This window comes from Labeo rohita, chromosome 13 (assembly GCF_022985175.1).
Source record: "Labeo rohita strain BAU-BD-2019 chromosome 13, IGBB_LRoh.1.0, whole genome shotgun sequence".
Classification (NCBI taxonomy): domain Eukaryota; kingdom Metazoa; phylum Chordata; class Actinopteri; order Cypriniformes; family Cyprinidae; genus Labeo; species Labeo rohita.
Window position 1 is genome coordinate 8381610 of NC_066881.1, and position 25947 is coordinate 8407556.

Genomic DNA, 25947 nt, shown 5'->3' on the forward strand with positions numbered 1-25947 from the left:
CAGATTTGTGAGTTTATATCATAATTCTGAGAAAAAAAGTCAGAATTTTGAGTTTATATCATAATTCTGAGAAAAAAAGTCAGAATTTTGAGTTTTTATCATGCAATTCTGAGAAAAAAAATCAGATTTGTGAGTTTATATCATAATTCTGAGGAAAAATTTAGAATTTTGAGTTTTTATCTCACAATTCTGACTTTGTCGCAGTTGTGATTTTTGTATTGCGCAGTTCTCAGAAAAAAGTCAGAAAGTCAGAGTTTTTATCTATCAATTCTGGCTTCGCAATTGTGATATTGTATCACTCAGTTTTGGGGGGAAAAGTCTGAATTGCAAGTTTGTTCTTCGTAATTGTGAGGAAAAAAAATCTGCTGGCCAGTGGTGAAACTCTGACCTCATGATGTCTTTGACTTTGTCATAAAGGCTGTTTTATAAATATGGAACTTAAAGGTACAGTTTACCCAAATATGAAAATTGATCATCATTAACTCAACCTCATGTCGTCCCATACCTGAATAACTTTCTTTCTTCTGTGGAGCACAAACTGTTTTTGAACACTTCTGTGCAAACATGAGGGAAACCCTAATGGCAAACCGGTCGCTAAGAACAAGACATGCATTAACTGTTCAAACAGTATTTTGCCTCAGCTTGTAATTCTGCTTGGTTTTAGCTTACACATGTATTTTTCTAAAAGTGATCATATTGAATACTGAAAGTGCTGTAAGATGTTTTGGAATTTGATAACCCAAGAAAAAATATTTGTGTTGAGTTTAGGCTTCCGTGTGCACGGAAGGAGAATGTTAGGAATGTTTTCCTGGGATTTTTGGCCCATGTCTAAACTGAGACGCTCTTTACGTTTGTGTGTGTGTGTGTGTGTGTAATCGGCAGGCATGGGAAAGAAAGGCAAGGAGCTGAGCACAGAGAGGGATTTCTTCATGAGAATGAAATGCACAGTCACAAATCGCGGGCGCACAGTCAACCTCAAGTCAGCCAGCTGGAAGGTGAATAACTTCTGTTTACAATAAGCACTGACCTGGAGTCAGATGTCGTGTGGCTCATAAAGGTGATGGTTGTTCTTTCAGGTCCTGCACTGCACGGGGCACCTAAAGGTGTATAATGGCTGTCCTGCACGAGTGCTGTGCGGATTTAAAGAGCCGCCGCTCACCTGCGTGGTCATGATGTGCGAGCCCATCGCCCATCCATCAAACATCGACACGCCGCTCGACAGCAAGACCTTTCTGAGTCGCCACAGCATGGACATGAAGTTTACTTACTGTGATGACAGGTACAAACACACAAACCCACATTCTTGGAGTAAATGTGCAGCATAAGAATTGTATTGTCAAACGATAACAAATCCTGTTGACAATTTCTGATACTAGACACCATCAATAGAGGATGAAATAAAATATAATAATAAAATAAAATCCATCCACAAATTGCCAGTGAAAGGAGGTACTTAACCTTCACAAAATTATGTTTGTCCAACTTCTAACTAAATATGAGCTTTTTATTTTCTTTTCAGTTTATATGAGGTTTATCATTTTTTTTAAACGGTCTGTTTAATCAGTTTACATCCTTGTTTTGTGTGATTTTTATGTTTTTATCAATACAGTTTAAAATAAAAAATAATAATGAATTAAATTACAATTAAACAATGATGTTAAAATGATTACAATTAAACAAAATATTAATATATTAGTTTCTGCATAAAATAAAAATGGCAAATAAGATTTTTCTAAAAAATTTTAAATAAACTAGCATATTTACTATTTAACTTAATAAATACATTTAATAAATTAATAAACAAACTTAAACTATTATATATATTGTGTGTGTGTGTGTGTGTGCGATTTCAAATTAGAATTATTTATTTATTTATAGGATATAAATTAGCCTGCTTTATATTTAGATGTATAATATTTTTATATAGGATATAAATTAGTTTAATTACTCCATTGGCCATTTGCCATTGGTTTGTGTAGTAGGCAGTTTTTTATTTTATATTTTATTTTATTTTATTTTATTTTATGCTGTATTTATTATTTTTGCATTTATTAATATTTATATATATGATATAAATTAGCTGAATTACTCCATTGGCCATTTGCCATTGGTAGAAGTGAAGTAGGAAGTGTTATTTTTATTTTATTATTATTATTATTTTTTTTTTTAATTTTATTTATGCTGTATTTGTTATTTTTCCATTTATTCATATTTTTCCAATTACCTTTATATTTATATTTTCAGTTTTCATTTAAGTTTTGGTAAATTTGGTAAAAATGTGCTTTTGACATTTTTATTATTTTATATAATTTTATATTTGCAGAGTTCATTTGCAAAAACAGATAACTCTGTTAAATTTTAACAATTTTTTAAAATCTCAGTCAAACAATTGGGTTATTTTGATTAAGTAAAAATAACTTTAAAAAATACAGCTGACTAACACACACACACACACACACACACACACACAAAAAACATGATACGGTAATAAACATGATTTTTGAAAATTAAAAAAAAAAACTGAGTTATCTATTTTTGCAAATAAAATTTAAATTTTACATGTATAATTATTTTATTATCTTCAGTTAATTTCTATTTTAGTTAAATTTTTTGTAATTTTACTTCAACCTAAACTTATTTCATTTCAATTAGATGCCAAGGCAACATTTTCATTTAACATTTCTGTTTAACTTTATTTCGGCTTTATTTCAATTAAAGAAAACTTAAAGATTTAGTTAACAGTAACAGCACTGATCAGAGGAAGAAAATGTCTTTTAAGCAAATGAGCCAAAATATAAAGGTCAGCAGCAGTAGGGCAAATATGTGAAATGGGCACTACTTGAAATGACACTTAATTGAGTAAATAAAATGTGGTTGAGACTCCAGGCCCAAACAAACAGTGGCGTAGTGGAAATGTGTGACTCTTAGTGCCATCACTAAACCATCGTTTACACCATAGCATTTCCTCTTGTCTCGTCTGACAAAGAACTCGCTGTTCTCAACACAGTCCACACACAGTTCAAAGTGTTTGCCGTCATGTTTTCTGTGATTAATGTCTCCACCCAATAATCCCCAGACCAGACCACAGTGCTAAACCTGCTTCCCTGCTAATGAAGTTAGAGATTTTACAGTGTTTTAACATGCATAAACACCAGAGATTTATAACAAAAAATGTAAGATATTAGTATCTGAATAATATATACATTAAATGTATAATGTTTTAAATAGAAAATGCATATGAAATATATAATGATAATTAAAATAAGAGTTGTGAGAACCACTTCAAACACTTTTTTTTTTTTTTTTAAATTTAACAATTTTTAATGTTAAATTAACTGATAATAGATATCAAAAATATAATGCCAGGTCAGTGACCTGCATACATGTATAATGGCTGGCTTGTTGGTGAGCCCTGCATGAGTAACTGGAAAAAAGGGAAAAACATCATATTAAAGACCAGATGAGACATGTTTAATGGACGTAATGATTGCTCAAATGCTGAAATGTTCCGCAGTAGCTTTTGAAAGCGTGCCCTGCTCTTTACAAGAGCCTAGACTTGTGTCACCTTGAAGAATAAGAGAAACGTAGAGTCATTTAACTTACTCAAGCACCCATCCAGTGGTAATTATGGTCATTATTGTGATGTCAGCTCACACGAATTCACAGAAAATATGATTATTTCATTTTTGGAGCACGGCGTCTATGGAAAGATTTCACTTGGGGGCCCCAAGGCCTTCCTTAAACAACCTCTGCTTATTTCAAAATAGCTCTTGATCCGTTTTTCCCATTGATAATGCAAATACACTGCCTTATGGTAAGTGCAGACTTTACTGGCCTGCAGAAACACACACCCACATGCATACAGATTCAGTGATCTGCAGCTGTCTGCCATTATGTAACTTCAGTACAAGGATCAGCTAAATACACTAAACACTTTTAGAACTAAATAATACTCGTGTCACATTCATTGCACAAAATCACATAACTGTTACACATAAAATACAACTGTTACACAAAAGTACAAAGGCAGCACTCTGATATACAACATTGAAGGTACATAAAATATAATGTGGTGAGATTTTGCCCTCAGGCTGGAACAAATAACAGATTAATTAGACCAAAGACTGATCATTAGATTTACCCAAAATGAATTATATCTCATGTTTGACCACTGTAGAGACATCAGAGCCAGTGGCAAATTCCAGAAGAGCTGGCCGACGTAAGGCTGCTCTCGGTGGGTTCATGAATTGCTGAATGGCTGCTGACGCCCTGGAGCTCACATTTCTGAAAGCATCGAAGCAAATTTTCAAATAGATGTTATCTTTATTAACAAACTGCATATTTGAAGTCTAAACAAGTACATTCTCATCTAAAAATTCTTAAAACTGCATTCCATGACACACATTCAGTATTATTTATAAAATTATAGTGGATTTTGGCGTCCGCCATGACACCTGCTGTGCAAAATACCACATATGGAGTGATACAAACGGTGAACGGTTGCAGTTCTGATATCACTAGAATATCACACTCCACAGGAAGAACTGTTGTATAAATTTGTTTATATATAAAAAATAAAATACATTTATTTATTTGCATATCTATAGGATATCCGTTAGTATCCACCTTATTTTTCGATAAGCAGCTGTGGCCATTTGTACATTTAATGGGTTTGGCTTTGGTTTCATCCACGTCCAGCTTTTTAGCAAGTTACTGGCATGTTGCTAGCATGATTAACATGTTTAAACCAGCTAAAACCATTTTATTCAGTAAAAACCAGCCTAGGCTGGTTGCCTAGTTTTAGCTGGTTTAAGCTGAAAATAGCTGGTTTAACCTTGGCTGGTGTTTTAGCAGGTTTCCCAGCTCAGCCAGCTAAGACCAGCCTGACCAGCTAAAAAGTGGCCAGAACCACTTTAAAACCAGCCAAAGCAGCCTTTCACCTTAGGCTGGGTTTAGCTGTTTTTAAAGTAGGGAGTTGTTAAGTTTTGCTATAGCAATAACCATCTTAAATGCAACATAGTTCTCTTTGTATAAAAGTTTTCACCCCCTCAATGAAAGTCTATGGGATTTTAGGTGGATTTAATAGTCTGGTTTTCAAAAACCGTAAGCCGGATCAGTAAGAAAAGATATAGCAACTAACTTTCGACCAGTCTGAAGGTCTGACCTGAGTTTGGTGCTTGTAGCTTTAAAGCTTTGTGAGGAGATACTGAGTTTTGGCTCAGAAGAAGAAGAAGAAGAAGCAGCTTATGTAGCAGATCAGTAAGTTGGCTTTCTCAAGCCAACTTAATTACCATGAAGTAAGATTAATAAATGCTGTTTATTCTTAGTTCATGTTAAATAAAGTAGTTAACTAATGTTAACTAATGAGCCTTATTGCTTGTTACAGTTTTATTAATACATAATGTATTATTGCTCATAAATTCAAATTATGCACCCTCAGACAACACAAGGTCTCTGAAACTCCCGTTCTTGATATCAGCCGAACAAATCACATGAAATGGATCATTATTAAATTGGCTTAAAAAATACTAAGCTTGTGCAGATCAAAGAAAATAGCTGAGAGCTTTTGTGCAATTGTGTGTGTTAATGTGTGTGTGTTTTAATGTTAACTGCCTCGCACTTTTTCCAGAGTTTCCGAGTTGATGGGTTACAGTCCTGAAGATCTCCTGGGCCGTTCGGCGTACGAGTTCTATCACGCTCTGGACTCCGACAGCGTCACCAAAAGCCACCAGAACCGTACGTGTCATTCATTTGCACCCTTGTGTGTGAGCCTTGTGTAAGAAAGCCAGAAACACTTTCTCTCCTTCACACTTCAAGCATGTGTTATTGGGAAATAATTGACCATATTTAAGAAATGAAAATCACATCCACATGCATAATCATATGACTGCTACACACAACACACACTCTTAACACCGCCTTGCCGTTGCGTGCATCAAACGGCGCCATGTGAGCGAACCGGGGAAGCGGATTAGTGAGCGTGGTTAGAAAGCGGGAGCGGGCGGTCCGGTTCTGAGAAAGCGCGGCGGATCAGGTCAGCACAGGTGGCGAAGCCTGCGTTCCCAAGGTTTACTGTTTCAACCCTTCAACACAGAACAAGTCAGCCTTAAACACACACTCTGTGTGGAACTGCTATCTGATATCTGCTACTTCACAGCAACATGTCTATATGTACACACACAAGTACACATTTGCACTCACTTTCTTTCTGAATGCATGAACCTATTGACCTCTTTTTCCCGTGGTTTCATAATACTCTGAATCCTGTTCATTGTGCATTGTCTAATTAAACCTTTTGTTGAAATAATAACATGCATAAAATGTTCCTATATGACAGATATCATTGAAATAGGTGTCCAGAAGCTTTGGAAACAGTAAATAAATTAATAGATAAACAAATACATAAATAAATAAATGGTGCACACTTTAACTAATCAGAAATGTTCTCTGCCTGTTAATCATTTTTAAAAATTGATACATTTTATTTAGCAAAGATGCATTAAATTGATCAGTATTGACAGTAAAGACATTTATAATATAGCAAAATATTTAAATTTCAAATATTTGTACCGTATTGTTTGTTTCTTAGTTTTCCAAAAAATATTAATGAACTGTTTTTAACATTGATAATAATAATAAATGTTTCTTGAGCAGCAAATCAGCATATTAGAATAAAAACTGATGCTGAAAATTCAGCTTTGCATCACAGAAAAAATGCATTTTATGATGTATTCAAATTTAATTTTTAATAATATTTCAGAATTTGTTCTTTTTTTTTACTGTATTGTTTAACGCAGACTTTATGACCATAAGAGACTTCTTTCAAAAACATTAACATTTTTTTTATTGGCATTAAGCTTTTGGCAGTAGCATATACTGCAGTGAATTAGTAATCTAAACATTAATTAATTATTAATTATTTTGTAAACAAAGAAAATCTTTTTGGACTTTGGATTTGATTTTTAGCATATTACATTTTTCTAAAAAAAAAAAAGTTACTAATAATAATAAGTTAAAATTAAAATTATTTTAACTTATTATACTTGACCAGTAGTGTATACTGCAGTGAATTATTAATCTAAACATTTATTATTAATTATTTTTAAATTATATATATATATATATAAACAAATAATAAACAATTAAATCCAAAAGATTTTCTTTTTGATTTCATTTGGTTTTGGATTTTTTCAGCATAGAAAATTTTTCTTAAAAAATAAAATAATAATAATAATAATAATAATGTTTTAAAAATGTAAACCTATTTCTATAATAATACATTTTCTAAATAAAAAAAATAATTCTACAGTTAAGAATGAAAATAATAAAAAGTTTCCATTGAAAGTTTCCATTGAATTTTCCATTGACAAAAAACTAGTAAACAAATAAAATGCATAACTCTGTTCAAAAATCATGTCTTTTATGATGTTATCATGTTTTGTGTTAGTTAGCTTTATTTTTTTAGTTATTTTTTACCAATTCAAAATAACCCAACTGCAGTTTGATTGCGATTAATTGGAATGCACAGTGAAAAAACATGATTTTTGAAAATTGTTAAAAATTGAGTTATCTGTTTTTGCAAATGAACTCTTCATATATACATCATTGTAGCTGCTCTCCACTCACGTTTTCACCATCATCATGCTGCCTGCATCTAATTGCCTTTTTGCTTTCATTTATCTGTCTCTTTCTTGCTAAGCAGAGGTGAAACCTAATATCTGTCGACGTCCACAAACACAGACTGTCCGCACACAGCAAACAACAATATATATGTATATATATACTGAGGATGCCAGCCCCCCCAAGTGAAATTGCATTTGAGACAAATTGCATTTCGCATGCATGTTTGAGTTATGAATGCGATTCAAAAGAGCCTTATTGGATTGGTTCTATTAAGGATGACCGGAGCAGCCATTAGGACATCTTGAACCCCATTAGGGGTGACAGAGGAGATAAGAACGCAGCTACGGTGCTCCTCAGCCAGGCCAGGTGTCCCAGATTGCTCCCTAATCAGATGCTGGATGTGGAGTGGCTTCTGTCCACCGTGACGTTAACATGTAATTAGAGTCTTTTCAAAGTGTGTAGAGGGAGAAAAAAAAAAGAAGTGTTGATCTGGATTAGGCTTGTTGAGAGTGGAGCTGCCTCGTGACTGAATTCACCACTTACAGTATTTGTCTCTTTCTGTTCTAATCACTTGAACTTTCAGAAGAGCTTACATCGTTTATCAAACGGCCATAAAAAACATTCCCATACTTCAAGAGTCTTAAAGAGTGTATACTTCTCAGAGCGAACATGCATATACATTCAGAAGCACTTTTCGTATAGGGTGGCAGTTTTGGATTTTCTGTTTCCCTGTCCCACATAAAAATGATGAGAGAAACTGTTCTGCATTCGTTTTATTACAAAATTTGCACCTGGTTACATCTCTGAGCATGTTATCTGCTGTGGAAAGCTAAATCCTAAAGCTTTTGATGTTCTTAATATTTTTTTTTGTTTGTAGTGGTTAGTTTGCAGGAGTAACAAAAATTAACTTTTCCAAAAAGTTTAAATTGATTTTTTTTTTTTTTTTTTTTTTTTTTTTTTAATTGAGATTCATACATCATCTAAAAGCTGAATAAATAAACTTTCCATTGATGTATGGTTTGTTAGGATAGGACAATATTTGGCTGAGATCAACTGTTTGAAAATCTGGAATCTGAGGGTGCAAAAAAATCTAAATATTGAGAAAATCACTTTTAAAGTTGTCCAAATTAAGTTCTTAGCAATGCATATTACTGATCACAAATTAAGTTTTGATTTATTTTCGGTAGAAAATGTACAAAATATCTTCATGGAACATGATCTTTAATTAATATCCTACTGTTTTTTTTTTTTTGGCATAAAAGAAAAATTGAGAATTTTGACCCATACAATGTATTTTTGGCTATTGCTACAAATATATCTGCGCTACTTAAGACTAGTTTTGTGGTCCAGGGTCACATATAAGGTTTACATATAAGGTGATGTTCTCAAAACAAAATGTTCAATAGTAATATTTGAAATGATTTAGGGGGAAATGGGAAAGTATATAAATATAAACCTAAAATCACCAATAGGTGGCGGCAAATTACTGCATGTTAGTCGTTGAGTCATTCATTCAACTGATTCATTCAAACGCCTGACTGATTCAGTAACTGATTCAGATTCAGATTTCAGATGACGTATAAATCTCAGTTTTTAAAAAATGACCCTTATGACTGGTTTTGTGGTCCAGGGTCACATATGCATTTGTAACTGCAGGTTAACTGCATTCATTTTCTGCATTAAACAGTGAGTGTGAATGCATCGATATGCCACTTTAGATGCAGATTCTGTACCACCTCTGCATTGCATATTTTTGGCTATTGCTACAAGTATATCCGTGCTACTTAAGACTGGTTTTGTGGTCCAGGGTCACATATAAGGTTTTGATGTTCTCAAAACAAAACGTTCAATAGTGATTTGAAATGATTTGGGGGGGAAAGTATATAAATATAAACTTAAAATCGCCAGTAGGTGGCGACAAATTACTGCACGAGTGAGTCGTTGAGTCATTCATTCAACCGATTCATTCAAATGCCTGACTGATTCAGTAACAAAACATCGTCATGTATTGCTCAGAGATGCAAAACAGTTCTGCTGTGGCTTTGTTTTAAAGTATTTTCGTTGACGAAATAGCGCAAAAACAGGAAATCAGATTATATAAATATAAAAGACATATGAAAGTCATACGGGGCATTTTTGGCAGTAGAATCTTGAATTTTATGGAAATCTAGAAGGATTTTAATAGACTAAAATCACGCATTGTGAAAGTATGAACTCTAAATGTGAATGTGCAGTAGCCTACATCTCATAGTGTGTTTTTGTTTGGTTTTTGGTATACTCAGTAATGTCAAATCGCATATCGTTTAAACAATAATTACGATATTATCGTAGACTATGTATATCACACAACCTTGGACTTTAGTAGGCAATGTGAACCTGCTTTGTTAAGTAACTTATCTATTGGTTCATAAATTAAAATAACAAACATCAGATCAAGTTAACTTTATTTTTGTAGCACTTTATACAATACAGATTGTGTTGAAGCAGCTTCACAGACGTAAACAGGAAAAATAGCTGAATCAGTTATGGAAACTATGAAGACAATTCATATTTTGCTGTACAGCAGTTCTGAAAGACAATAGTGTCATTATTTAGCTCAAGCCAGCTAAGGATGTACAGTACTGTTTACAATTTGGGGTCAGTAAGAATTTTAAAACACTTTATTAAATTAAATACATTAAATTAATAGCAAAGACATTTTTAATTTTACTAAAGATTGTATGTTGTTCTTTTGAACTTTCAGTTTATCAAAGAATCCAGCATAAAATGTATTAACATTTACCACACTTGTGACCCTGGACCACAAAACCAGTCTTAAGTCACTGGGGTATATTTGTAGCAATAGCCAACAATACATTGTGTGGGTCGAAATGATCGATTTTTCTTTTATGCCAAGAATCATTAGGATATTAAGTAAAAATCATGTTCCATAAAAATATTTTGTAAATTTCTTCACGTAAATGTATCAAAACTTAATTTTTGATTAGTAATATGCATTGCTAAGAACTTCATTTGGACAACTTTAAAGGCGATTTTTCCCAATATTTAGATTTTTTTTGCACCCTCAAATTCCAGATTTCCAAATTGTTGTATCTCAGCAAAATTGTCCCATCCTATCAAACCATACATCAATGGAAAGCTTATTTATTCAGCTTATTTGTAAAGTATAAATCTCAGTTTAAAAAGGATTGCATTTAATAAGAAGAAATGTGTCTTGAGCAGTAAATCATCATATTAAAATGATTTCTGAAGGATCATGTAAGACTGAAGACTGGAGTAATAATGCTGAAAATTCAGCTTTGATCACAGGAGTTAATTACTTTTAAATTACTATTAATTTTAAAATATACAAATATACAAAAATTTAAAAAAATACAAAGCCGTTCATTTAAATTGTACATATATATCACAGTATTACTGTTTTTACTGTCAAATAAATGTAGGCTTTTTCCAAAACATCATTACAGACCCTAAACTTTTGAACGATAGTGAGTGACTGTATAAAAATATCTCTCAGCTATTTTTAAAAACCATGCGTAAGAGAGGTTATTTAAACAACTCGGTGGGAAGAAATACATGCGAGTGTTTTATTTAAATTGTTAGGTGATATGTAGCGGGGCCGTTGGAAGGACCGAGCTTGTTGACACAGGGACACTAGAACCTACATCTTTCTATACAACTTCCTTTTCGACCGCGTATATAAAGTCGCAAGGCTTTCTACGGCAACGTGGCCGTCCAGCAGAAGAGCGCATGCACAGGCCGGGAATGAACCGCATGACCCGAAAGCCATGCTTTCCCACGGCAGATCTGGACCGAGTCCAAGGCGAACGTGCCATGGAGACAGACTGTCAAAACTCAGATCAGCAATCCCTCATTGTCTGCGTCTCTCTGTTTGTCCTGTTGCTTATGTTAGCTTTCCCTTGATGGGTCTGGCTGTCTGTCCCGGTTTATGTTATAGCTACCCAAGACCCTCTTAGAGGTCCTCAAAACAACATGTCTAATGGCTGAGAAAACATTCGGACCGGCCGTTAAATCAAAACGTCGGTACAAAAGTCAATTTTAGGAAACGTGTGTGTTCTCAAGATGGTTTTTATACGCTATTTTCTCCTCTTCCCTCACTAGTGTGCACTAAAGGCCAGGCGGTGAGCGGTCAGTACAGGATGTTGGCTAAGAATGGGGGCTATGTGTGGGTGGAGACCCAGGGTACCGTCATCTACAACAGTCGCAACTCCCAGCCCCAGTGCATTGTGTGCGTGAACTACGTGCTGAGGTAAGGCAAAAAAATGAAAGGTGACAAAGCTTGGGATGTGTTTGTACTGCATCTGCAGTCTGGAACTTTCTGTCCTCTGCTCATCGACGCTTGTAATCCAATTAAAGACAAAAAATACAACCAAAAATTTACTCACCCTCCAAATCTGTATGCTGTTATTTTTTCTGTGGAACACAAAGCGGAAAAACTGATGAATGTTCGCACGGCTCATTTGAGGCACGGCGCAGTGTGACTTTACTGTTACACTACAGTGTTGTTTATACAGTGACACAAGAGGCCATCAGTCTTGCTTATCAGTCTCTCTTTTCCTAGTGACGTTGAGGAGAAGTCCATGATCTTCTCTATGGACCAGACTGAGTCTCTGTTCAAGCCTCACCACTTGAACCGTTTCTTCAGTCCCAGCAAAGGAGGCCTGGGCAATGAGCCAGGAGAACTGCCCTTCACCAAACTCAAAGAGGAGCCCGAGGATCTCACCCAGCTGGCACCTACACCTGGTGACACCATCATCTCTCTTGACTTTGGTGAGAAAAGTCTCCTTTTTTTGTAGTTTTGGACTGATACAGTTTATTTCTAACAATCCTGAAAAAAGAGTCAGAATTACGAGTTTGCATCTCACAATCCTGAAAAAAAACTCTATAATTGCAAGTTTGTATCTTGCAATTCTGTTAAAAAAAAGTCAGAATTGTGAGTTTATATCTCACAATCCTGAAAAAAAGTCAGAATTGTGAGTTTGCATCTCACAATCCTGAAATAAACCTCTATAATTGCAAGTTTGTATCATGCAATTCCGATTTAAAAAAAAAAAAAAATTTTGAATTGAGTTTATCTCACAATCCTGAAAAAAAAGGTTTGTATCATGCAATTCTGATTTTAAAAAAAGTCAGAATTGCAAGTTTATTTCTAACAATCCTGAAAAAAGAGTCAGAATTACGAGTTTGCATCTCACAATCCTGAAAAAAAACTCTATAATTGCAAGTTTGTATCTTGCAATTCTGAAAAAAAGTCAGAATTGCAAGTTTGTCTAACAATCCTAAAAAAAAAAAAAGAGTCCGAATTACGAGTTTGCATGTCACAATCTTGAAATAAACCTCTATAATTGCAAGTTTGTATCATGCAATTCTGATAAAAAATAAAATAATAATAATAATAATAATAAAAATCTGAATTGTGAGTTTATCTCTCAATCCTCAAAAAAGTCAAAATTGGAAGTTTGCATCTCACAATCCTGAAAAAACTCTATAATTACAAGTTTGTATCCTGAAAAAAAGTGAGAATTGTGAGATAGTATCATGCAATTCTAAGAAAAAAGTCAGAACTGTGGCGGAAACAGGCTTCCATAGTCAAAAGAAATAAAAAAAATAAATAAATACTACCAGATTATTGCTGTCAGTATTTATTTATTTATTACTTCAATTCAGCAAAGACATATTAAATTGCTGAGAAGTGACAGTAAAGACATTTATAATGTTACAAAAGATTTCCACTTCAAATAAATGCTTTGTGTTCATATGAACTTTCTAATGTATCACTGTTTTACTGCAATATTAAGCAACACAGATTTTTATTTCTTGAGCAGCAAATCAGCATATTAGAATGCTTTTTGAAGCATCATTTGACAAAATCACAGGAATAACTTACACTTTAAAATGTATTCAAAAAGAAAACTTATTTAAAATAATAATAATATTAATAATTCACAATAGTACTGTTTTTATTGTGTTTTTGATCAAATAAATGCAGCCTTGGTGAGCATAAGAGACTTTATTCAAAACCATTACATCCTACAGACCCCATATTTTTAAATGATAATTATAAATAATTTATAATAAAATATATATATAAACCAATATTTTACCAAAAAAAGGACCATTTGAAATTTTAAGCACATTTACCCCCTAAAATTCTCTTTATTATAATTCTAAAAATATTTGGTCACACTTTAGTTTGGGGATCAGTTCTCACACTATTAATTTTTTGACCTTTTTTGGCTTTTAGTATGAATATTTTAGCCTTGTAAGTTTATCTATAAGCTAGTGTGTTTCAAAACAGTGACAAAATTCACATTTACAACATCAGACTTATTTAAAACCTATAGTATTTTACTTCCGCCAATATGGATCAACAATTTTGATGACATCACCCTGCACTTCAGCTTCTCATCAAACTTTCTGTCCAATCAAATGCTCTCTAGAATCCGAAGCGTCCCGCCCCCTACACTATAAATAGACGCTGAAGCTGCAGCTGAAATCAGTCACTTGTTCAGAGAAATTGTGTTTTCTGTACGGTCAATGGCACACTATTGGCTATTTTAAAAAGGGGGTGGAACTACTTAATAGTCCCTGTCTTCCTGTTTCAGTTGAAATTACGTCAACACATAGAATAACGCTGCGTGTTTCAAAGCTCTTTTGCCTTAGTAAACTCCTAATTTCCTTCTTTTTAATAGTTAGTTAGGTAGTTTAGGTATGGAGTAGGATTAATTGATCTAAAATATGGTCATGCAGAAAGCACATTAACATTAAACAGCCAGTATGCTATCACTATCTCTATATTTTATGCTAGGTGGGTTACCTACAATACTAATCATCATCTGTTCAATTCATTCTTCTTTCTTTTAGGTAACCCTCAGTATGAGGAGCACCCGATGTACAGCAAAGTGTCTTCTGTTGCTCCTCCTGTGTCTCACGCTGTTCATGATGGACACAAGACGAGCTATGCTGGAGACATGGCCAAGATGGCCTCCACTTTCTCTGTGCCTCAGGCTCCACCTCCCAGCAGTGCAACTCCCAGCCTGAGCAGCTGCTCTACGGTAAACACAAATACTACATCTTCTCATCGCTCCATATTTTGTCTGCATAAGAACTCTATGACGACATACTGTACGGTAAACAGAGTATGTTATATATTAAACAGCCCAGCAGCCCTGAAGATTACTACACCTCAGTGGACAGTGACCTGAAGGTGGAGCTGACAGAGAAACTGTTTTCCTTGGACACGCAGGAGACAAAGCCGTCCTGCAACCAAGAGGTTAGCAAATATTCAACCTGTAGTATTACTAATGTTTTTGTATATATATATTTATTTTTATTTATTTATTTTCAAAAAATAGTTTAGTTCTTTTAAACAAATTTGAGTTTTGTTGGATTTTTTTTTTTTTTTTTTTTTTTGTTGTTGTTGTTTTCAAAAACAGAGTCTTTTTTATTCTTTTGAACAATTGTGAGTCTTGTTCTGGTTATTTTGTGTTTTGTTTTTTGTTGTTTTATTTATGGTTTGTTTTGTTTCAAAAACAGTTTTATAATTGTTTTGTTTGATCTATTTTTTTTTCTTTCAAAAATGGTCAGTTATTTATTTATTTTTTTAGCAAAGTTGAGTGTTTTGTTTAGTGGTTTTATTGTTTTGTTTTCAAAAACAGTGGTTTTGTTTTATTTATTTATTTTTATTTTTTTCCAAAAAGTGTTTTTTTTTTCTTTTAAAGTTTTTATTTTGTTTTAAACTTTTGATTTTGTTTTGTTTTTTTGTTTTTTTGTTTTTCAAAACTTTTTTTTTAGTTCTTTTAAATTTTTTTAAACAAACAGTGAGTGTTTTATGGTTTTATTTAACATTTTTCCCAATAACAGTGTTTTTTCTTTTAGTTATTTTAAACAAATGTGAGTTTTTTTTGTTGTTTGAGTTATGGTTTGTTTAGTTTCACATACAGTCTGTTTTTTATTTCTGGAAAAAATACTGTTCAGAAGGTCTTTTATCTTCCAAAAAAAATTAGATTCTTCATGATTCTTTTAATGGCAACATTTAAATATGGAATAACAGAATCAGGTGCTACATAGAATCTCTTCTGACCTTTGACCTCTCCCCGTGACCTTCCAGACTGACCTGAGTGATCTGGACTTGGAGACCCTGGCTCCCTACATCCCCATGGATGGTGAGGACTTCCAGCTCAATCCCATCTGCCAGGAGGAGCCACCATCTGAGATTGGAGCCCTGGGAACCAACCAGCAGAGCTTCAGCAACATCACAAGCCTCTTCCAACCCTTGGGTTCCCCTTCAGCAGCCCACTTCCAGTCCAACATGAATTCAGGAGGGGATAAGCAGAGCATCAACGGAGGCTCTGTGGAGTCGTGGCCATCTGTACCGTACAGCAGGGGCCCCATGCAGATGCCTCCGTACCATGATCCCGCCAGCACCCCGCTGTCCTCCATGGGAGGCCGTCAGAATGTGCAGTGGCCGCCTGACCCTCCGTTAACCAGTAAGCCTGGAATGATGGATCCTTTAGCTGCAAAGCGCTCTTGCCAAACTGGGCCAGCAAATCGAATGCCACCTTATTTGCGAAGGTAGTTCTACATATTACAGGCTGTTTCTCTTGGATTCAGTCTTATAAAATAACATTTGATATGCTGCTGTCTTTAGATTTGCATTGGATGACACCTGTGTTTGCTTCACAGGCCCATGGAGAACTTTGTGCAGAGCTACAGAGATATAAGTCCAGCTCGACTTGCTCTCGCTAACAATTTCAAGCGCTCATTCACACAGATGACAATGGTTTGTTCATACTGAAATGTTTTTACTTAGTATATTAGAATGATTTCTGAAGGATCATGTGGCAGTGAAGACTGAGTGAAGAATTTTAAACTAGACAACAGTATTTTACATTGCAATAATATTTCACAGTATTACTATACTTCCTGTATTTTTGGTCAAATAAATGCAGCCTTGGTGAGCATAAGATTTAAAACAAACAAACAACAAAAAAAAACATCTAAGCTTGAACGGTAGTGTATAATGCAATAAATTAACCTAAACATTAATAAATAATGATTAACTATGTTTTACACAGAAAATTGGTTAGGTTCACTCAGGTTTTAATTCATTTTATTTATTATTATTATTATTTTTTTTTTTTTTTCATAAATTACCCTTTCAAAATTTCTAAAAAGAAATGCAAGTCCAATATTACGCATTACAGTAATATTTTTCATTTTATTAGTACTATTTTTTTTTTTTTTTATTAGTACCACAGTTTAGAATGATAATAAACTCAAACTACACTAAAACACAAAAAATTATGGCAACTTTTAAACAAATAAAAACTACCTTATATTTTACATTTATAAAAACTAAAAAGACTATTTTTTTTAAATAAATAAAAACACTGAAATGTGTAAATAAAAACTAAAAAAGTACTGGGTTTTTTAACAAAACAAAACAAAACAAAACATAAATAAATGAAACCTCAAAACAAAACACTCAAATTTGTTTAAAAGAACTAAAAAAAAAATAAAAAAAATAAAACCACAAAACAAAACACGCTTTTGTTGAAAAGAACTAAAAAAAAATCTGAATGTTTTGGAAAAAATAAATAAATAAAAACAAATAAAACAAAATACTCAAATTTGATTAAAAGAAGTTCTTTTAAACAAATGTGAGTGTTTTGTTTTGTGGTTTTATTGTTATTTTTTGTTTTGTTTTCAAAAACTGACTTATTGAAAACAAAATAAAACCACAAAACATTCAAATTTGTTTAAAAGAACAAAAAAATATATTAAAAAAATAACTAAAAAAATGACTGTTTGGGGGAAAAATAAATAAAACAAATCAAACAAAACACTCAAATTTGTTTAAAAGAACTGAAAAGAAAAAAAAAAATAATAATAAATAAAACCACAAAACAAAACACACGCTTTTGTTGAAAGGAACTAAAAAAAAATCTGAATGTTTTGGAAAAATAAAAAAATAAAAACAGATAAAACAAAATACTCAAATTTGATTAAAAGAAGTTCTTTTAAACAAATTTGAGTGTTTTGTTTTGTGGTTTTATTGTTATTTTTTGTTTTGTTTTCAAAAACTGACTTTGTTTAAAAGAACAAAAAAATATATATAAAAAAACAACTTTAAAAAAAATTACTGTTTGGGGGAAAAATAAATCAAACAAATCAAACAAAACACTCAAATTTGATCAAAAGAACTAAAAAAATGATCATTTTTAAAATAAATAAAAACACATTTGTTTAAAAGAACTAAAAAAATGCATTGTTTTTTGGGGGGGGGGGGGAATAAATAAAACCACTCAATTTTGTTTTAAAGAACTAAAAAAAAAATAATAAAAACAAATCAAACAAAATGCCCAAAATTGATTAAAAGAACTAAAAAAAATTAAATAATTCAATCAAACAAAACACTCCAACTTGTGTTTGCCTGGCAACCTTTTAAGCATTGATTCATAAACCTGTATAAAATGTTTTCTAAAATCAAGAGAAATGTAGTTCCAAATGTGTTCCAAACATTTGAAACAATTTGAAATGATACTTTCTCTGTTTATTAAATTACATGTCTTGAAGTCACCATGTACTATCTGTATGTTTTAGAGTGAGACGCCTCCCACAAAATCACAACAGACAATGTGGAAGAGACCTCGGAGTGAGAGCTGTGCCGTCATGGACAGGAAATCACTCAGCACTAGCGCTTTGTCAGGTACATTACACTGAAAAACGATAATTAGTATTAATTCCTGATGAAAAACTACATTACCCATGATTCTGCAGAGAAATAAGACAAAAACCAATATCAGTTGCTAATCAAACGCTTTATATCTAGACAAAGGCATGGACCAGCAGCACAGGAAGACTCAGTATTCGGGGAGTCAGGCCGGACAGCTGTCGAAGCGCTTTCGAGAACAGTGCTGTAACTACAGAGAGTTCAACATGCAGCCTTCCTCCAAAATGGATGGTGAGCTCTGAACCGACACAGACACGCATCCGCACTCACATACTGTACGTCATTGCACTGCGGATGCCGATTCTCACAATCGCTTGTGTTCGCAGGAATCGCGAGTCGCCTCATCGGGCCCTCCTTCCAGGCCTACTCTCTGCCTGAACTGACGCGTTACGACTGCGAGGTCAACGTCCCATTGCAAGGCAACCTTCATTTGCTGCAGGGCAGTGACCTCCTAAGAGCATTAGACCAGGCCACTTAGACCGGTTTCGACACAGAAGTGCAGTCCCACTTTCCCCCGACCCTATCACTCATCTCACAGTCACCATCCTGACCATAACCAACTCAGCTTTAGCACATGCACATATACACCCTTCACAGGCATATCTACCTGACTGCATACATGACAAATGTAGCTTTGACTCTATTTTTATTGTCTACATCTTCATAAATTATATACATGTACTATTTTTTTAGTTACGAGACGGTTTCTGAATGAGTTTAAGTATTTTTGGAGGAGCTGAAATGTCGCGTTGTGTTGTCTTCAGCTGGCTGGTTGTTTCTCTGCTTGGCAGATCATTTCGCCGAAGCTGTTTTCAGCAAATTTTCTCCTCTTTTTCTCTATCGATGTCAGATAAGAAAAAAAAGAAAAGAAAAAAACTATCTACTGTAAGCTACTTGTTTTAAAATGTTTTCATTTCCTTTATTTGTTCTAACTTTCCTACCTCTGACACCTCATTAAAGACCCCATGAAATTAAAAGGCCAGTTCGGAGCTCATTTATATGCTAATGCAGTGGTTCCCAAAGTGTGTTCAGTTCAAAACATTATTAAATAACTCACCAGCATTAACAATAGCTGCTCTTGATACACATGCTGCTGTCTTTCTACTCGCACAAACACATTGCTCTGAGTGAAGGGTTGCCAGATTTCACAAAAAGCAACCTGGTCTAGTACATACAGTATAATATAACTGGGGTCATATACAGTGACCCCAGTTATCGCTTTAAGGATGAATATAAACAATTAATTAAATTCTACTAAATTAAAAAGCAGTTCAATTTATTAGAAATAAAACGGTTCAGTTTAAAATATTTAAATATAATATCAAGAAAATAACATTGCATTATTTAACACACAAATTTAGTTTTATTTTTAATGAAAGTTAGGGCTGTCACAATTCCTCGATTCAATTCAAGTACTCAATTTTTCTTTTTTTTTAAATCCTTGATTGCATTTTCCTAGTGTCGAATAGCCGATTCCACAGATGAGAATCCATTAAATGCATTATTATTTTTCTAAGGCTGCATGATATATTAAACGCTTTTAAAAAATCATAATAAAGCATAAATGCTATTGTGAATTCACAAACGCTACGATTCATTTAAATAAGCATATGCCATACAGGTTTAATATTTTTATTTATTATTTCTGAAAGCTGAATAAATCTGCTGTATGGTTTGTTAGGATAAGACAATATTTGGCAGAGATACAACTATTTGAAAATCTGAGGGTGCAAAAAAATCTAAATATTGAGAAAATCGCCTTTAAAGTTGATCAAATGAAGTTCTTAGCAATGCATATTATTAATCAAAAATTAAGGTTTGATATATTTATGAAAATTTACAAAATATCTGCATGGAACATGATCTTTACTTAATATCCTAATGATTTTTGGCATAAAAGAAAAATCGATAATTTTAACCCATACAGTGTATGTTTGGCTATTGCTGCAAACATACCCATGCTACTTAAGACTGGTTTTGGGGTCCAGGGTCACATATGTGCTTTATGTAATAGCTCCGTTCACAGTAAATGCTGATCCACACAAACTGTTTTCATTTACATGTGTGGAGCGATCTCTAAATATTGTGTGAGTTTGGGTTTATTATAACGTTCATCTGGGAATGCAACGTTCATCAGATTTGTAAGGTAAATCATTTATAAACCTACTCAAACTCAGGAAAATACATCAATATCTTTCTCAATATGCTAACTGTACATCGTAATTTCAAAATAAAAGTTTAAACCTTCGCTCTGAGTTTACACATTATTATAATTACGATGACTTCAGCATTTCTGTCATGAGGAAATGTCAAAATATTAAAGATTAAGTTGACATTTAAATTAAATGTTGTTTAGTCAATATTAAACATGGATTAAATCATGCAGTAAAGTGAAAAAACAATCATCAGGCCATTGGCGCCCTCTGCAGTCATTTATTATAATGCGTAATGCACGTTAGCTATAGTTTACAATATTATGTATTTCAACAGTACCATTGATTATTTGTTTTTGATACTTCATTTGAGCTAATTATTGCCTCATTGCTATTATATGCATTTTAAGTCATTTTAAATGCTATTGCTTCGCTACTAAATTAATCATAATTATCCAAATACTCGATTAATCGTCAGAATAATCGCCCAATTACTCACCTACCAAAATAATTGTTAGTGGCAGCCCTAATTCAAGTTTAATTAAAAATCATACTGCTTTGTTTAATTGCATCTGTGATGGCAACCACTGTGCTAGTGTACTCCTAAAACCTAACAAACTTAATATATATCACACATACTTTAAAAGTGTATTATTTTAAATAACAACATTTAATATTTTAATATTAGGCCAATCAAATGATTGTAAAAGATAATAAATCATGGATTAAGGCTATATCCTGTTTAAAAAAAGATTTCCAAATCAAACTTAAAGGAAATATGTAAAAAACTGCGCTCAGAAGTCATTTCATGGGGTCTTTATGCCTTGTCCCCACTGACCACTTTCAGTGTTCATGTTATTCATGTGCCTTTCTTTTTTTTGTTTGATTAGTTGCAATACTGTGTTTCTGTCTCTGAGCTCTGTTTATTGCCTTATTGTGGAGACCACTTTAAAAACATATATTTTTGTCAATTTAGCTGTAAACTTACATATTTAAAGGAAGATGCTCTAAGATTTCTACTATAGATTTCTACTTTGATGATAAAGTTTAGCATTTATTTGTCCTGGTACTTTGTCTTGTCTACTCAGTAGATGTGAATCAGAGTCCTTATTGAGTCTGCAGTGCTGGTGTCCTGTGCTCTTTCTTGGTGGCATTTTTTTTTTTTCTGGAAATATGCAAATGCATATTACAATTATTGGCAGGCCAGTACAGTTGGTTTAAAAATTGGAGTAAAGAGGGTTTTTTTTTTTAATTAAAACAAATCTGTGTAGCATATTGGATTCTTAAAATGAGTTTAATCTTAGTGATTTCTTGCGTTGTTTAAACATGGTGCTTCATGCAGTTTGACCCATATGAATGCGTAGATAATAACATTAACTCTCTTCTTATTTGAATTGCCCTGAGGTTGTCTTTAAAGTTGAATTAGAGAAAGAATTGATGATGGTGATTCTTCTACTCAAACACATATTCGCACTTACATACAGTTTTAATGTAAATCTGAACCCCTGGTGAAAAAACGAATGACACATTGTGAAGATTTAAAGGTACAAAGATGAGGTTTGGCACACGGTCCAGTTTTTAAAGTAATAGTGTTATAATAGTAATAGTGTTTTGTGAGCAGACTGGAGATGTGTTGCTGTATTGCGGATCTGCTGTGTAAGATGCTATTGAAAAGAGTGGCTGTGCACAACTAAATTTAAAACTAATTCAGCATAGGAGTAAATGCCACAAAACATGTCAAGGTCATATTTCACAGGATCATAAGACATTGTGCATATTTTCAGCACTATTAAAATTTTCTTACATTATTTTTATGACAGCTACCCCAAAAATACCCTCCAAAACTTCACCAATTATTATTATCTGAATGCTAAAAAAAAAAAAAAAAATTACATAATTTTAGTAGCTATTTAGTGTTTTATTAGTTTGTTCTATAGAATTAAATAAATACTTTAAAAAAAATAGTGTAGTATATGTAACGGGAGTAAGTAAAAGTTAAGTAAAAAACAAGAGGAAAAATTATGTTTATTAAATTATTTATTTTTATTGGTCACATTTTACTTCAACATTTTTTACATTTTGGATAAAATATGACCAATAAAGCTCACATACATGGACATTATATAAAATTAAAAAAATAGATAAATAAAATGTTTATTTCTTTTTATTGGTCACATCTGTTCTCAATTAAGATATATTTGTACATTTTATATATAATTCAATATAAAATTATATCAAATGTGGCCAATAAAACACGCACATATATAAATTAGGGCTGTCAAATGATTAATCGTGATTAATGGCAAATAATCATAAGTAATCACAAATAATCGCGACCAAAATCAAAGTTTTTGATATATATATATATATATATATATATATATATATATATATATATATACACACACACACATAATACACAGTACACACAAATATATTATGTGTAAACAAACTTTTATTTTGGATGCGATTATCATAATTAATCGCGATTAATCGTTTGACAGCCCTGATATAAATGTAATTTCTTTTGATTTCGGGGTGAAATGTGACTTTTTTTAGTGATATTTCCTTTAGTATTCAACTGACATGTGCACTAAAGTTTGCTGTAGGTTTTCATGTCATAACATGTCTGAGGCTTACAAGTGTTTTAACTCTTTGAACAATCCAGAAATCACAGAGAGGCAGAGATTACAAACTAGATCTCAGACATTTCAATGCTCAAGACTCGCACAGATTGACACTCCTATCTGCTGCAGTGATAGACAGTTACAGTAGACACAATACGAGAGCAGGAGAGAGACCGCTAGACAGATAACACGTGCAAATCTCTCCAGACTCTCCTCATCTTCACCTCTACGCAAAAAAGTAAATGAATAAATAAATAAAATAAAAAATACATGCTGTTAGGTAAAATTCTACATATTTTCAAAAAAAAAAAAAAAAAAACAGATACATCTAGACTCAATGTTGACATGCTTTCTAAAGCTTTCAGTTTTAGCAAATGGCAATAATCCCATATTTAAACTCTTACAGGTGCCTTAACACAAAGAAATCTGGGTCACTGCCCGTTTAAACATGTAGCATTTAACACTAAACTATAAAGCAATGCAGAACTAAACTTATTACTTGAATGTTCAGATGTTAATGCCAAAGGAGGAAATGGTGAACTTGTGTGTTTCTCAAAGCAGTGCAGCCATATGAAGATGTTATGGTTAGTTGTGCATTGGAATGTGCAGAAAGCGCTGGTACATGTATGTCTGTCTAATTTCTACTACTATGAAGGTCATTCACCAGACCAAGCCCCCAAAACCCGCTGAATTTCAGATGACACACTGCTTAATGGTTTTGTGGTTTTCTTCAACTTTAAAGACAACATTAGATAAATGCATAAAATAGGCATTTTTTTATAAAACAAAAAAATTAAGCAAGTACGTACATATTTTAATATGCTAAATGTATATTGACATTATTATGATACTGTTATTATGATTATTGTTGACATTACTGTATGGGAAATTTTACCCAATAAGTTGTATCTCTGCACTGATATCTTATTAAAGCTTATCAATCTTCCATTGCTGGTTTCTTTGTTTTTATTCATGGTGGAAATAGAACTTGTGTGCTTATCTGTATCATGGTTCAATCTTATGTAAAAGTACTGTGGCAGTACCACGGTACAGTGATGGTATCAGTCGATAATACCATGGTACTCCAAGGCATGGTCTTTCCATAGTATATGTACATAAAAACATGGTATTACTCTCATTTTGGTCTGTTTTGGTACAGTCAAAGCAGAAATGGCAATAATATTAGTCATGTTTTACTGTGATTTTACCACGTTCTTAGGCACAGTGCATACTGATCCAATAACATTATTTTTTTTACTCAGTTCATAAAGTATATTTTGTAGATTTCTACTTAGAATGTTCTCATTTTTCAACCAAAAAAAAGAGAGAGAGAGAGAGCAAGGGAAGAAGGTTTTACAGTGTAAGACATTAATGTTCAAATGTATTAATTAAAAAAAAAAATGAGCTTGTGATCACCGGATATGTTTTTTTTTTTTTCTGAGGTAAATGTGACATTACATGACATTGTTTACAAGCTGTTGAATTGACATCTTTCCACGGTTGAAACACTGATTGAGCGATTACATGAGACAGGATATGGTTTTTGGTAAGTTGTACTCCTTTTAACATACCTTAAGGTGTTCTTTTTTGTTTATTTTGTGCTGAGTAGATGATCAGTTCACGTCCACTTCCTGCTGCCGCTTCAGCGTTACAGCGATCTGTCACTCCACTTTAAACAGCGTCAAAACGGTATTTATTGTTTGATTATTGTAAAAAAAAAATCGACATAATTTGAAATCCGAGACTTTGTTTCATGTCAAAAGCAGCAAAGCTTATAGCAATGGGAGATGTGCTAGCTACAATGTTCCTTTTATAAACTAGTCTAGACAGGCTAGACTAATCGATTCTTGGGATTTCAGAATTCATATCGTTTCGTAAAAAAGAGAAAAATCGGTAAACCGTTTATAGCTGCTAAAAATGTATCAGCTTGATTATTATCAGTATTTAAAAATGTCAGTGTTATTTTAGTATTATTCATATACTATTATTAACTAATATTTTGAATTCGATTTTTTAAAAATATATTTTCTGATTTTATTGTAGTTTTAGTAATTACTTTTATTAATTTTGTGCTTTTGTAATTTTTTGTTTTAATATATATTTGAATTTGCCTTTAAGCTATTTTTATTTTATATTTCACAGCTTGAAAATTTGTATTTTAAGTGTAAAAATGTTCCACACACACTATATATACACAAAACAAAAATTTACGAAAGCACAAAATTAATAAAAGTAATTACTAAAACTACAACAAAATCAGAAAATATAAAAAATCTATTATATATATATAATAAATATAATATTTATATTAAAATTGTATATTAATAATAAATAACAAACAGTAGTATAGTTTGGAAACTGTTCATATTAACCTATAATTAATATTCTTCATTTTGTTCTGTTTTAATTACGTGCTTTTGACTGTTATTTAATTTATTTCAGTTTTACTTCGTCATTTTAGTTAGTTAAACTTACATTTCATTTAGTTTTTTCTGTTTTTTTTCTAATTTAAATTTCTATTATTAATAAATAACAAACAGTAACATAGTTCGGATAGAGGGCTGGGTATTGACGTAAACATCACGATTTGATGAGATGTCTATTCACAAGCTTGCAATTCGATTCTGATTCAGTTCAGTTCAATATCAATTATTCTGGATCATCTACAACACATTGCAAATTTTCTCCAGGAAAAAAATCTCAACTAATGCTGCAAAATATACACAAGTCAGCTGGTACATTATTGGGGGTTAAAATGAACTGATTTGTATACAGATATTAATTTTAC

The 25947-nt window shown here is 32.7% G+C and overlaps 1 protein-coding gene across 1 annotated transcript in view; it reads left to right on the forward strand.

The window, feature by feature from the left end:
- The window catches only part of epas1b (endothelial PAS domain protein 1b), a 56246-nt gene extending 32141 nt beyond the window's left edge, over positions 1-24105 (forward strand). Inside the window, exons 5-16 of the mRNA XM_051125427.1 lie at positions 883-995; positions 1077-1279; positions 5630-5736; positions 11746-11893; positions 12206-12414; positions 14509-14699; positions 14804-14917; positions 15755-16218; positions 16330-16426; positions 18250-18355; positions 18479-18610; positions 18706-24105. Coding sequence (XP_050981384.1) covers positions 883-995; positions 1077-1279; positions 5630-5736; positions 11746-11893; positions 12206-12414; positions 14509-14699; positions 14804-14917; positions 15755-16218; positions 16330-16426; positions 18250-18355; positions 18479-18610; positions 18706-18857 — 2036 coding nt within the window. The 3' untranslated portion in view covers positions 18858-24105. The remainder of the gene's footprint in view (positions 1-882; positions 996-1076; positions 1280-5629; positions 5737-11745; positions 11894-12205; positions 12415-14508; positions 14700-14803; positions 14918-15754; positions 16219-16329; positions 16427-18249; positions 18356-18478; positions 18611-18705) is intronic.
- Positions 24106-25947: the final 1842 nt, after the last annotated feature.